The sequence below is a fragment of the Danio rerio genome, chromosome 9 (genome assembly GCF_052040795.2).
Source record: "Danio rerio strain M-AB ecotype USA chromosome 9, GRCz13ab, whole genome shotgun sequence".
Classification (NCBI taxonomy): Eukaryota; Metazoa; Chordata; class Actinopteri; order Cypriniformes; family Danionidae; genus Danio; species Danio rerio.
In genome coordinates, this window is record NC_141029.1 from 53,517,501 (window position 1) to 53,531,995 (window position 14,495).

The window sequence follows — 14,495 nt, forward strand, 5'->3', positions numbered from 1 at the left end:
CTTATTTAAAGCTTGACTGTTCTGTAATCACATTGCGTACTAAGACTGACGGACAACAAAAGTTCCTATTTTCTAGGCTGATATAATACTTTTTAGCTTAGCTTAGCTTAGCATAGATCATTGAATCGGATTAGACAAGGGGTTTCCAAACTTGATCCTGGAGGGCCGGTGTCCTGGAGAGTTTAGCTCCAAACCTAATCAAACACACTTGAACAAGGCAGTCAAGCTCTTACTAGGTATACTAGAAACTTCCTGGCAGGTGTGTTGAAGCAAGCTTGAGCTAGAGCTAAACTCAGCAGGACATTGGCCCTCCAGAACCAAGTTTGGACACCCGTAGATTAGACCATTAGCATCTCAGTCAAAAAGTACCAAAGAGTTTTGATAATTGTCCTTTTTAAAGCTTGACTCTTCTCTAGTTACGGTCTACTAAGACTGACAGAAAATGAAAGTTTCTATTTCCTAGGCTGATATGATACTTTTAGCTTAGCATAGATCACTGAATCAGATTACACCATTGGCATCTTGACTCAACAAATGACCAGTGTTTCATATTACTTTCCTGTTTAAAGTTTGACTCTTTTGTAGTTTTATCATGTACTAAGATTGACATAAAATTAAAAGTTCCTATTTTCTGATATAATACTTTTATATTAGCTTAGCATAGATCATTGAATTAGATTAGACCATTAGCATCTCACTCAAAAAGCACCAAAGAGTTGATTATTTTCCTATTTAAAGTTTGACTGTTCTGTTGTAATATCAAGTAATAAAACTGACGGAAAATGAAAAATACCTAGACTGATATAATACTTTTAGCTTAGCATAGATCATTGAATCGGATTAGACCATTAGCATCTCACTCAAAAAGGACTAAAGAGTTTTGATAAATTTCTTATTTAAAGTTTGACTGTTCTGTAGTTACATTGCGTACTAAGACTGACGGAAAACAAAAAATCCTATTTTCTAGGCTGATGTGATACGTTTAGCTTAGCTTAGCATAGATCATTGAGTCAAATTAGACCTTTAGCATGTTGACTCAAAAAATGACCAGAGTTTAGATTATTTTTCTATTTAAAGCTTGATTGTTTTGTAGTTATGAAAAGTTCCGATTTCTAGGCTGATATCATATTTTTAGCTTAGCTTAGCATAGACCATTGAATTGGATTAGACCATTAGCATCTCACTCAAAAAATAACCAGTTTCAATTACTTTCCAACTCAAAGCTTGACTGTTCCGTATTTAAATAGTGTACTGAGACTGATGGAAAATGAAAAGTTTATATTTTCTAGGCTGATATAATACTTATAGCTTAGCTTAACATAGATCATTGAATCGGATTAGACCATTAGCATCTCACTCAAAAAATAACCAGTTTCAATTACTTTCCTATTAAAAGCTTGACTGTTCTGTAGTTATATCGAGTACTAAGACTGACAGAAAATTAAATTGTCCCTGCTAAAAAATCCAGCTTAAACCTGCCTAGGCTGGTTGGCTGGTTTAAGCTGGTCGACCAGGCTGGTTTTAGAGGGGTTTTGGCCACTTCCAGGCAGGTTTCCAGCCATTTCCAGCCTGGTCTTAGCTGGTCAGGCTGGAAAATGACCAGCTAAATCCAGCTAAAACCAGCTTGACCAGCCTGGTTTAAGCTGGACATAGCTGGTTTTGGCTGGGCTCCCAGCCTGCTAGGCAGCCTGCTAGGCTGGTCAAGCTGGTTTTAGCTGGTCATCTCCCAGCCTAACCAGCTAAGACCAGGCTGGAAATGGCTGGAAACCAGCCTGGACGTGGCCAAAACCCCTCTAAAACCAGCCTGGTTGACCAGCTAAAACCAGCCTAGGCTGGTTTAAGCTGGATTTTTTCAGCAGGGGTCTAGGCTGATGTGATACTTTTAGCTTAGCTTAGCTTAGCATAGGTCATTAAATCAGATAAGACCATTACCATCTTGCTCAAAAATGGCCAAAGAGTTTTGATCATTTTCCTATTTAAAGCTCGACTCTTCATTAGTTTTATCGTGTACTAAGACTGATGGAATATGAAAAGTTCCTATTTTCTAGGCTGATGTGAAACTTTTAGCTTAGCTTAGCATAGATCATTGAATCGGATTGGACCGTTAGCATCTTTTCTCATTTAAAGCTCAACTCATCTGTAGTTACATCATGTAGTTAAACTGTGAACGGTCATATTGCACAGCCCTACAGCCTGCTTTGTTTTTGAATACTGTTTGAAGTCAGTGGAATAGTCAGTTTGTACAGTATTTTATACAGACAGAAAAAAGGCAAACGTCTCAGTTCTCGGGCAGATAAAGTCAGAAGTATGGTTACAGTCTAAAGAAGCTGCTAGACAAAAGTCTAGCTACAGACAGATAAATTAAGTCACCATCTTGTTTTTCATCACTGTATTCTCTTGAGGATCTAATCGATTCCAGCTGGCTGAAAAACACTGCTTTGCTATAATTTTAGAAGCAAAACTATCAGTGAAATAACACTTGAATAATTACATCTGCTATTTTCTCAGCATGCAGGTCCATTACTCCTGAACATAATCTCGCTTTTGTGGAAATTTCCAAGAAAAAAGAAACTTTGGATTTTCGCCCAAATAACAGAAAGAGCAACCAGCTTAATTTTAATGCTTGTTTCCAAATAAATGGACACAGATTGACGGGAAATCCTCTTAGCTAGAGGAGAAATATCTTTGTGCACTTAAACCTCATGAAAGGATAAACTCACAGAAGATCCAAGAAGATGTGACATGCGACAACAGCCTGCAAAAACACAGCAGTGACTTTATTAGTGTCACGAAGCATGCTGGGATGTAGAGACAGTATTTACTCAAGAGATGTGCATCAACGTTACTTCTAAAAGTAATCAATTACAATCCTAAGTCTATCTTGATATTCAAATGTTAAAAAATGCACACAAGTCACAACACGTGCCCTCACCGGCCACTTTATTAGGTACACCTTACTAGTACAGTGTTGGACCCCCTTTTGCCTTTAATCCTTCGTGGCGTAGATTCAACAAGCTACTGGAAATATTCCTAAGAGATTTTGCTCCATATTGACATGATAGCAGGACACAACTGCTGCAGATTTGTTGGCTGCACATCCATGATGAGAATCTCCCGTTCCATCACATCCCAAAGGTGCTCTATTGAATTGTGGTCTGGTGACTGTGGAGGCCATTTGAGTACAGTGAACTCATTGTCATGTTCAAGAAATTAGTCTGAGATGATTCACGCTTTATGTGCGTTATCCTGCTGGAAGTAGCCATCAAAAAATGTGTACACTGTGGTCATAAAGGGATGGACATGGTCAGCAACAATACTCAGGTAGGCTGTGGTGTTGAAACAATGCTCAATTGGTACTAATGAGCCCAAAGTTTGCCAAGAAAATCTCCTCCATACCATTACACCACCACCAGCCTGAACCACTGATACAAGGCAGGATGGATCCATGCTTTCATGTTGTTGACGCCAAATACCAGTCTGGCCATTCTCCTCTGACCTCTGGCATCAACAAGGCATTTGCGCCCACAGAACTGCCGCTCACTTGATATTTCCTGTTTTCGGACCCTTCTCTGTAAACCCTATATAGAGATGGTGGTGAGTGAAAATCCCAGTAGATCATCAGACCAACCCGTCTGGCACCAACAACCATGCCACGTTCAATGTCACTTAAATCCCCTTTCTTCCTCATTCTGATGTTCGATTTGAACTGCAGCAGATCATCTTGACCATTTATACATGCCTAAATGCTTTGAGTTGCTGCCATGTGATTGGCTGATTAGAAATATGCATTAACAATCAGTTTGACAGGTGTACCTAATAAAATGTACTTACATCATTCATACACTATGGACAATTTAGCCTACCCAATTCACTAATACTGCATGTCTTTGGACTTGTGGGGGAAACCGGAGCACACGGAGAAAACCCACGCCAACACGGAGAGAACAAGCAAACTCCACAGAGAAACGGCAACTGACCCAACCGAAGCTTGAACCAGAAACTATCTTGTTGTAAGGTGATTTTGCTACCCACTGCGCTCAAATATATCAATCTATAAAATATTTGGAAAAATTCTACTTTTGTTGTGTGCAAACTTACAATGCTCTCTTAGGAGTAAAGGTACGAGAGCTGTCACTTTGGTGGTATCTTTTCAAAGGGTGCATATTTGTACTTACAGGTATATATCGGTACTGTACACCTCCTGACAAAAGTCTTGTTGCCTATCAAAGTTGTAGGAACAACAATAAAATAACTCTACTTCTGGTGATCATTTGGTATCCGAAGTGGCTTATATGAAAAGCAAAGGCCTCTAGAATACGCTTATTTTACCACAATAAAATATGATCATGTCTTGATTTTGAATGATGTCATTAGGACAGTGCGGTCTGAATTTGCTTAGACAAGAGTCTGGTCACTGAACAGAAATAATGTCCAGTATAGAATATAAAGTCATGCTGCAGTGGAGACAGAATGAATATTGTGTCTGACTCCATCATGAGCTTGGAGGACTGCATCCATACATCTCTGCAATGACTCAAATCACTGATTAATAAAGTCATCTGGAATGGCAAAGAAAGCGTTCTTGCAGGAGTCCCAGAGCTCATCAAGATTTTTCATCTTTAACGCCTCCTCCATCTTACTCCAGTAGCTCAATAATGTTTATGTCTGGTGACTGGGCTGGCCAATCCTGGAGCACCTCCTTTGCTTTCAGGAGCTTTGATGTGGAGGCTGAAGCGCTTCATGCATTATCCTTCTGAAGAATTTGCCCTCTCCTGTGGTTTGTAATGTAATGGGCAGCACTAATGTCTTGATACCTCAGGCTGTTGATGTTGCCATCCACTCTGCAGATCTCTCACACACACCCATACTGAATGTAACCCCAAACCATGATTGTTCCTTCACCAAACTTGACTGAAATCTATGAGAATCTCGACCTTCTGCCACTTTTCCTAATGAACAACTAGAAGTCAATTTATTATTTATTGTTCTTACAACTAGGATTAATGATAAGACATTTGTTGGTACCTCAAATGTATATTAGTATCTAAGAGTTGTACTTTTTAGGTATGTACTCTTGAGGTATTAATAAGGACTTAGTTGTTATACATTATTATGGAAGTCAACAGGGTCCAATGTTGTTTGGGAGCCAACATACTGTAAAGAAATTCTAAAAAGTGCATGCAGGTTTCAGCCGCATGAATGTGAGTAAATGATGACAGCCTTTTCATCTTTGGTTGAACTAGTCCTCTAAAGCAGCATGAGGGCAGTCGGGGAGATTAGAGAGTGTCCCGTGATGGTTTGCATTGATTTAATTGGATGAAACAGATAATCATATTGAGCATCCTGAATGAGGCAGATGGAGAAAAACATCACTATCATCAGCTGAATAAATCCGCTGCAATGAATGCTGTACGGCACACAAATCAGCTCTTTTACTATTCATCAACTCACATTTCATTTTCCTTCAGCTTAGTCCCTTTATTCACCAGGGGTTGCCACAGTGGAATGAACCGCTAACTTATCCAGTGTATGTTTTAATCAGCGGATGCCCTTCCAGTTGCAACCCAGTACTGGGAAACACCCATACACACTCATTCACAGACATACACTACGGCAAATTTGGTTTATTTAATTCTCCTATAGCGCATGTCTTTGAACTATGGGGGAAACCAGAGCACCCAAAGGAAACCCACGTCAACACGGTGAGTACATGCAAACTCCACACAGAAATGCCAACTGGCCCAGCCAGGGCTCGAACCACCTTCTTGTTATGAGGCGACAGTGCTAAGTGTAACGGAGGCCAGCTAGTAAGTGCTGTGCAGGTAAACCTCACTCCTCTGACCTCTAAAGGTGCTCTAGCGACAACAGCTAGATGCCATTGTCTTTAGACTCCTGGTTAGAGCAACTGACTCCCATGCGGATGGACGTCAGTTCGATGCCAGCTCAGAGCGAGTTGGGTGGCGTAGGACTGTGAGGGTTACATAAGCACTGAGCCACCGTGCCACCCCTAGTTGTTTTTATGAGACAATTTCTTAATCATGATTAACAACTTTGCAGATTGTTTTCATTGAAGCACAGCTGCATTAAAAAATGCAACAAAGATCATTTTCTTAAGCCCTTAACTGTCGCCTACATTTTTTGAACATTAAAAAAAAACATATTCAGCTTAAATGAATGCCAATGTTCAATGCTTTAGTTTAGTGCATAGATTTAAAGATAAGCAAAGCCTAAAGTACAAATGAAATCAAAACTAACCATACTGATTTTGTTAGCTCACATTGCTAGTTTTATTTTAAACAATTCATCTGCCATGTCATTTGGATAAAATAAATAGTTTTCCCCTGTAATTTGACATCAAAATGTGAAAATGCATTTAAATTCTCAAATTAGGTCTGTCTGTATTGGGCGTTGTCAGTTTAGACAACAAACAGAAATGGTGAGCAGGAGGAGTCTGTTAGGTTGTAATAACTCCAGATTTTTCTGAATGAAATACCTACTTTACTACATCCAATCAGCTCGCAGTAGAAAAAATTAGCCACGCCCACTGTTGACTCATTAAATATTGTTTCCATAAAAAGTCACAATACAGGAAAAAAAACGATTGCTAATTCCAGTTCATGCTGACTTTAATTTCATTTTAAAGAAGACCAATGTCAGATTGTAGCTCAAAAAGGTAAATAAAACTAAAGTTATGTGCCTTTAAATTTATGAAAATAAAACAATAAATGTATATTTTGTTACATTACACCCAATATGTCTTTTATAAAGTCGGTTTTAGCCTTCTTCCTACATAAAACATTAGTAAAAACAGTGGTAAAATATGAATTCAGAAGACTTAGACGTTTCTAATGATTAGATTAGGATTTAGGGTGACGCAATGGCGCAGTAGATAGTGCAGTCACCTCACAGCAAGAAGGTTGCTGGTTCAAGCCTCGGCTGGGTCAGTTGGTGTATCTCTGTGGAGTTTGCATGTTCTCCCTGCATTCAGTTACATTCAGAATAGATTTTAAAAATATTACTACTGGACTATAAAATTACTAAATGGCCTAGGACCTAAATGCATTACAGATATGCCCACTGAAAACAAACCTGACAGATCACTCAGATCATTAGGATCAAGTAAATTAGAAAGTTCCCAGTCAAAGCAGAGGGAATCGGCCTTCAGCTACTAACAGCACCCCTACCGCTGGAATCAGCTTCCAGAAACGATCAGATGTGCTACAACATTAGGCACATTCAAATCAACTCATCTGTTTAGCTGTGTCTTTACTGAATAAGCTCTGTGCTATGGCCCACAGTCTTTCTCTTCTTTTTAATTCTTTTATAACCTAATTTAACACATTTTCATCTGCTTTTAATGTTTTTTATTATTTGTTTTTATTTTTCTTATACTTGTCACCGTGTATAAAATGTGCTATAGAAATAAACTTACCCTGCCTAAAGTCTAATACTACTGTAAACAACACAACTGGGCTACAAACATAGAGAGGACCTGTGATATTCAGTTTGTCATGATTGGATTAGGATTTTATTGCAATATAGTGAAGCAAACATAAGCGTCCTGCTACTGGACAGTTAAGGGGTTAAACCCACATGACCTGCTCTGTAAAATGCTGCCATAGGTAAGAACGTGCATGCGACTGTGAAACACCTAAGCATTAAAACTAGTCCAGGAAAGAAAATGAGTTCTGGTCTGACATCTGCAGCATGCTAGCCTGCTTCTTTACAGTCTCAGCACATGCTTGCACCCCTCCTCCACACCATAACCTGCATCTGATCAATGACATTCAGCCTGCAGAGAACAGCACTGCATCACACACAATTCTCCAGCATGACACTGCACTGCACAGTCTTACCAATGCACAAGTATAAGGGCTCATTTTTAAAGCATGCATGTTATTTGACTGTATTAAAGTTCAAAGACAGGCTGTGCATTAATTAAATCAATGCACCTGGCAGAGTTAGCATGCAATTAAAAACAGTGTAGTAAATCAAGAGTCATACCTGAGAGTCCAGTCGGCAGTACAGGTCCATTTTCTGTCTGTTCTGTTATTTTATCTCCAGAATAAGTATCAACTCATGGAGCATGCAATGATGCAACTGATCTACAGAGCATGCAGTACACGTCACACTCATGCATGCTCACACAAACACACGCACACACAGATTACAGCAGTGACATCAGCGCTGTTTCACGCCGCATGCAAACTTACACTGTCCTTATCTTGCACTGTCTCTCTCTCTTGCATACAGGGAGCAATTGCTCCTCTTCTGGTGTTGCACCGCTGTATTTCGCCCGCCTCCTCCCCAGAGGCATGCTGGGTGTGGACAGAAGAGGCCTGACCTTGTTCTCACGCTTTCTTTATGCTTATGCTTATCTTTATATCGAGGACAAGTACTGTACACCATCTACCATTTGCAAACATATCCTTAAACCCTTCACTAGTGACTATCCTAGACCGACCAGAAAAAAATAAGTCTGTTTAAGTGATATGTAAATATTAAATTCAATTCAATTCAATTAAAAGAATTAAAATAAAATTAAAATTTAATTAAAAGTGAAATCAATAATAAATTAAATAATAAAACAAAACAAAATAAATGAATAAAAAAAAATAAACAAATGATTACATTAATTTAAACAATAAAATAAATGATTTATTTAAATTTAAAAATAACATAAAAATAATAATTAACATTATTAATTAAAATTCAATAATAATACAAAATAAACAAATAAAATAAAATAATTAAATTAATTAAATAATTAAATTAAATAAGCTAAAATAAAATAATAATAAAAATTAATTAAATTAAATAATAAACTAAAATAAAATAATTACATTAAAATTAGACAATAAAATCAAATTAAAATAAATTAAAATGAATTAATTAAATTAAAATTAAATAATAAAATTATTAATTAAATTAAATTAAATAATTAAATAAAAATCTAATTAATAATTAAATTAAATTAAATTAAATTAAATTAAATTAAATTAAATTAAATTAAATTAAATTAAATTAAATTAAATTAAATTAAATTAAATTAAATTAAATTAAATTAAATTAAATTAAATTAAATTAAATATGCACTAATGCTGGGTTGTCTGTTTAGCTGTGCAACTTGTTTATAGTGCAAATCTCTTTATCACTTTATTTCATTTGTTATTATGAATGTTTATAGTGCAAACAGTTTTCATTTTACACTGTTATTCTAATCCTTTACACTTAGTGGGTTATGATGTGTCAGTCTCGCAAATTAACACAAAATAGCTTATTTGTGACTTTCATGTAATAAAATAGTGTATTATATTTATTTAATGTATTATTTATCGAGCATACTTTATAAAATAATGTGTGTACAGTGTGTATTTATGAATGTACACTGTATTATCTGTCTTTTTCATGTCTGTCCTATCCTAACACATATTACAACATTAAAATGTTTATTTATAACATTCATTATGTATAATTCTCAATTTAGAGAAAAGGTATTAAGTATTTGTAATTCTTTGTAGTGTTTTTGTGTGTGTGTGTGTGTGTGTGTGTGTGTGTGTGTGTGTGTGTGTGTGTGTGTGTGTGTGTGTGTGTGAGCATTATTTGTGAAGTATTTTGAGCTGAAACTTCATATACACACTCTAGGGACATCAGAGACTTATTTTACACCTTGTTAAGGAGTCATAATCGGTCCCCTTTAAATGCAATTACCTTTACAACTCAACAATAAAGCATTAACAAGATGTATTTGCTTGGCTCTTCCAGGTGTGGAAAACACAGTTTAAAATCCTCTACCATCCTGCGTGAAAAGCAATGCTCTGAAAACTTTTCATCCTTCACCTTCCTCTGCCCTAAAGTGACGACAGGCTTGTGTAACACAGATCCAGTACAAATATAGAAGCGGATCACAAGCTCTCAGACAACAGAGGAAGTTCGATTTGAGTCTCCGCCGTGCATTTTTTGCTGATCATTAAATGCACTGATTTTCCTTGTTTAAAAATGTGCATGCAATCAAAACCATCTAATCATGGGCGTAAATCCCGGGGGGGGGGACGGGGGGACATGAAACTAAATTTAATTATTAAAAATAAAAACTCTCAATTGTGAAAAATATATGTATATATAGCTAAAATAATTGTCTTAGTAGAAAGAAACCCGCATTTATTATTTAAAATGCATTTAGAAACAGTTGAGTTCAACAGCTTTCACTCATCTCACCTACTCACACACGTCGGCTGTGAGGCTGCAGCTGAGTTACTGTTGATTTTAAGTAAGGAGGGGGTTTTTAACCCCCCTTAAAGCGATTCTCCTCAATGTAGTTAATACAGACTCTTTCATAAATTAGTTGCGGCAAAAAATGTTGATTAAGGATGTAATTGCCCATGAATCTGCTGTATTAGCGATTAAAACTACTTATCTAGTTAGCTTTAGCTTGTTGCTTCACCTCCCTTTCTTTATGTGTTCAATACTTTTTCCTTGCTTAATTTTATTTTATTATGCATAACTTAATTTTTAAACCAATTAGTTTTGTTTTCTTTCTATATATGGATTTCTTTGGTTGTTATCAAATCTTGTATATATATATATATATATATATATATATATATATATATATATATATATATATATATATATATATATATATATATATATATATATATATATATATATATATATATATATATATATATGTATATATGTATATATGTATATATATATATATATATATATATATATATATATATATATATATATATATATACACATATCCACACACATATACATATATATATATATATATATATATATATATATATATATATATATATATATATATATATATATATATATATATATACACATATCCACACACACATATATATATATATATATATATATATATATATATATATATATATATATATATATATATATATATATATATATATATATATATATATATATATATATATACACACATATCCACACACATATATATATATATATATATATATATATATATATATATATATATATATATATATATATATATATATATATATATATATATATATATATATATATAATACATATAGTGTAAACTGCAAACATTTAGCTTTAAGAAAAAGCTAATTGCTTTATTATTTTTTGTTTTTTTTTATTAGCACATAACACATTTGGTCATCATTTAACTGCAACAACAACAACGTTAGCATTAGCATAGCAACATTGTTAGCCACTGAAAATTTTTTTAATAATAACCTTTTTTTTCTATTCATTCCCTTTTCTTCGACTTAGTCCCTTATTTATCTGGAGTTGCCACAGCAGACCTTTAATTAGTCTCATTCATTCATTCATTTGCCTTTGGATTAGTCTCTGATTTATCAGGTCATCACTGAGGAATGAACCGCCAACTATTACAGCGTATGTTTTACGCAGCAGATGCCCTTCCAGTCGCAACCCAGAGTGTAGACTACGGCCAGTGTGGTTTATATCCATTTCACCTATAGCGCATGTTGGGACTGTGACGAAAACCGGAGTGCCCGGAGGAAACCCACACCAACACGGGGAAAACATGCAAACTCCACACAGAAATGCCAACTGACCCAGCCGAGACTCAAACCAGCAACTTTATTGCTGTGAGGTGACTGTGATAACCACTGAGCCACCGTGCAGCCCCTTATTTAATATTCATTAGCAGTTTTTTGTCAGTTCAGTCAAATCCAGTCAAGTGTTCTCCAATTCACACAGCATAAAGTCCCACATTAAAAAAATTACTACAGTAATTTATAGTAAATGCTATTGTGAACATGCTATAGTAAAGTACTTAAAATAATCTGTTGCTATGGAAACACCACGACTATAGCAAAATAAACAAATGACCCAATACTCTAGTTTGACAACTGTAGAGCATATAATATTACAATACACCACAGTTTACTGAAGTACATCACATTGTTTATTACAGTTTAGCAGTTCACTATAGTTACTACTACAGTATGCTGTGGTATTCATAAACAAAGTGTTGTATATAATATAATATATACAGTATAATACACTAGTAAGGTTCATAAACACTAAAGCATTTACTATAAATTCCTATAGTACTTTTTCATGTGTGTTGAATGAAACATTTAGACTCACCACACTTTGTCTTTCAGGAGAGGTGACCACCTGCAAAATATGAACAAAAAAAGATTAAATTAGATAACATCATTATAAATTACTAAATCACCCAATTTAGCATTTTTTCTTTGCACTTAGCACATTCTGATTTATGCACTGTGCAAAAAACAGCTACATTATAAGCCATCCTGTTTCTTTTCTTTTTTTGTTACTTCTTTTCTTTTCTTTATATTTCTTTTATTCATTTGATTTTATTTATATATTTTATTTAATATTTTTAATTAGGTAATTTTATTTATTTATTTTTATTTCCTTATTTTATATTATTATTTATTTAAATTTTATTTATATTTTTTATTTATATATATATTTTTATTTGTTTTATATATGTTTGTAATTTTTATTATTTTATTTATATTTGTATTTTATTTATTTATTTTATTATTTTTATTTTTATTTTTTATTTTAATAAAATGTTATTTTTATATATATATATATATATATATATATATATATATATATATATATATATATATATATATATATATTATTTTTATATTTTTTATCTTTACATTTTTTATTTATATTTTTTACTTCATTATTGTTATTTTATTTATTTATTTTTCATTTATTTTATTTTAATATTTTATTATATTCATTTTTTATTATTTTATTTAATATGTTCTTTATAATTTGTATTTAATATTTTTAATTATGTTATTTTATTTATATTTTATTGGTTTATATTTTTAATTTTATTTATATTTTTAGCTTTGTTATTTCTTTATTTTTATTTTATTTATAGATTTTATTTTGTTCATTATTTTCTTTTTGCTTAAATATATTTTTATTTTCTTATTTTATTTATATTTTTAGTTAATTTTATTATTTTTTATTTTAATTTGTATCTTTTACTTTAATTTAATTTTAATTTTATTTAATCTTTATATTTTGTTTATATATTTTATTTATATATTTTCTTACTTTATTGTTGCTATTTTATTAATATGTTCATTTATTTTAATATTTTAAAATTTTATTAAAATTTTTTTATTTTATATTTTACTTTATTTTATTTATTTCCCAAGTGCTGTCTGCTATTTCCTAACAGAGCAAGAATATTTTCACAGCATTTCTTATAATAATTACTATGAATTAACCTAATTAACTTAAATTGCACTTTAAATAACTAGTAAAATTTTATATGCTGTTATCATGGCAAAGACCAAATAAAATATCTAAAATTTATTACAACAATTTCACAGGATGATTAATAATTGTCTTCAACTCTGTAGATAAATTTTCCATTTTGTTTATATCCTTATTTTAATTCGTTACATTACTTATCACACTATGCATACAAAATAAACAACATTTTGGATCAACATGAACTTCACACTTAAAAACTATTCTCTTCTCATCTCATGCTGTAAAAACGCTCAGTCACAGGTTTGCAACTGTTGGATTGACAGCAGAGCAAGTGTTGAGATCGTCAGAAAGTTGCGAAATTATGAACTTTATGTAAATGAGAGGCAAACACTGCTGACATCTGCCAAAAAGTCCTGGAGTTTTGCTTCAAGTCACAACATTACAAACTAATGCATTTGAATTGGGTTTAAAATGCATGCTGCGGAATGAACCGACAAGTATTTCAGCATATGTTTTACACAGCGGATGCCCTTCCAGCTACAACCCAGTACTGAGAAACCCCCATCACATTCACAAACACTACAGTAAATTTAGTTCATCCAATTCACCTGTAGCACATGTGTTTGGACAGCTGGGGAAACTGGAGAATCCGGAGGAAGCCCACGCCAACACAAGGAGAACATGCAAACTCCACACAGAAACGCCTACTGACCCAGCTTGCTGTGAAGCAACAGTGCTAACCACTGAGCCACTGTAGCCTTAACTTTGATTACATAAGATATAAAAACATATAGTAAAAGCATTTACATGTATATTTTACATTTACAGCCACTAAAGCTGAATGATTTCTGTCATTCCTGGAAAAACACAGTAGTATTTCTCCTGAAAAAGGCAGGTCGTTTTAAACAGAGGAGGTGGCTGGACATCTTCCCTTCTGAACACAATAATCCTGAATATCCAAAGAGCACCAATTAGTTTTAAAACAATCTCAGAAGCCCTCCGTATACAAGCTTAATCTCAGCTAAAGGCCATTACATGAGCATCACTATTGAGGATTACCCAAAAACACTAGGACAACACTGGGGACATATTTTATTCTGCTATTAATACACAGAAAATACATCGACTGAATTCATATTGAGATTACAAGCTCCAGATTAGCTTAAACAATAGCACTGATTGGCTCTCATCTTTCATTATTTTACAGGCAGAGTTTACCT

The 14,495-nt window shown here is 33.6% G+C and overlaps 1 protein-coding gene across 9 annotated transcripts in view; it reads right to left on the bottom strand.

The window, feature by feature from the left end:
• slc4a10b (solute carrier family 4 member 10b) overlaps positions 1–14,495 on the bottom strand; it is a 149,361-nt gene that overhangs the window by 118,052 nt on the left and 16,814 nt on the right. For 7 of the 9 annotated variants that reach the window (XR_015499921.1, XR_015499919.1, XR_015499920.1 and 4 more), the window contains exon 2: positions 12,145–12,174. Coding sequence is in view for 4 of the 9 variants with exons in the window: in XM_087268457.1 (XP_087124583.1) it covers positions 12,145–12,174 (30 nt within the window). In the remaining 5 variants the exon portion in view is untranslated. Of the gene's footprint in view, positions 1–8,004; positions 8,277–12,144; positions 12,175–14,495 lie in introns of those variants that run through there. The other 2 variants (XM_087268459.1, XM_087268458.1) reach the window with 1 other exon arrangement.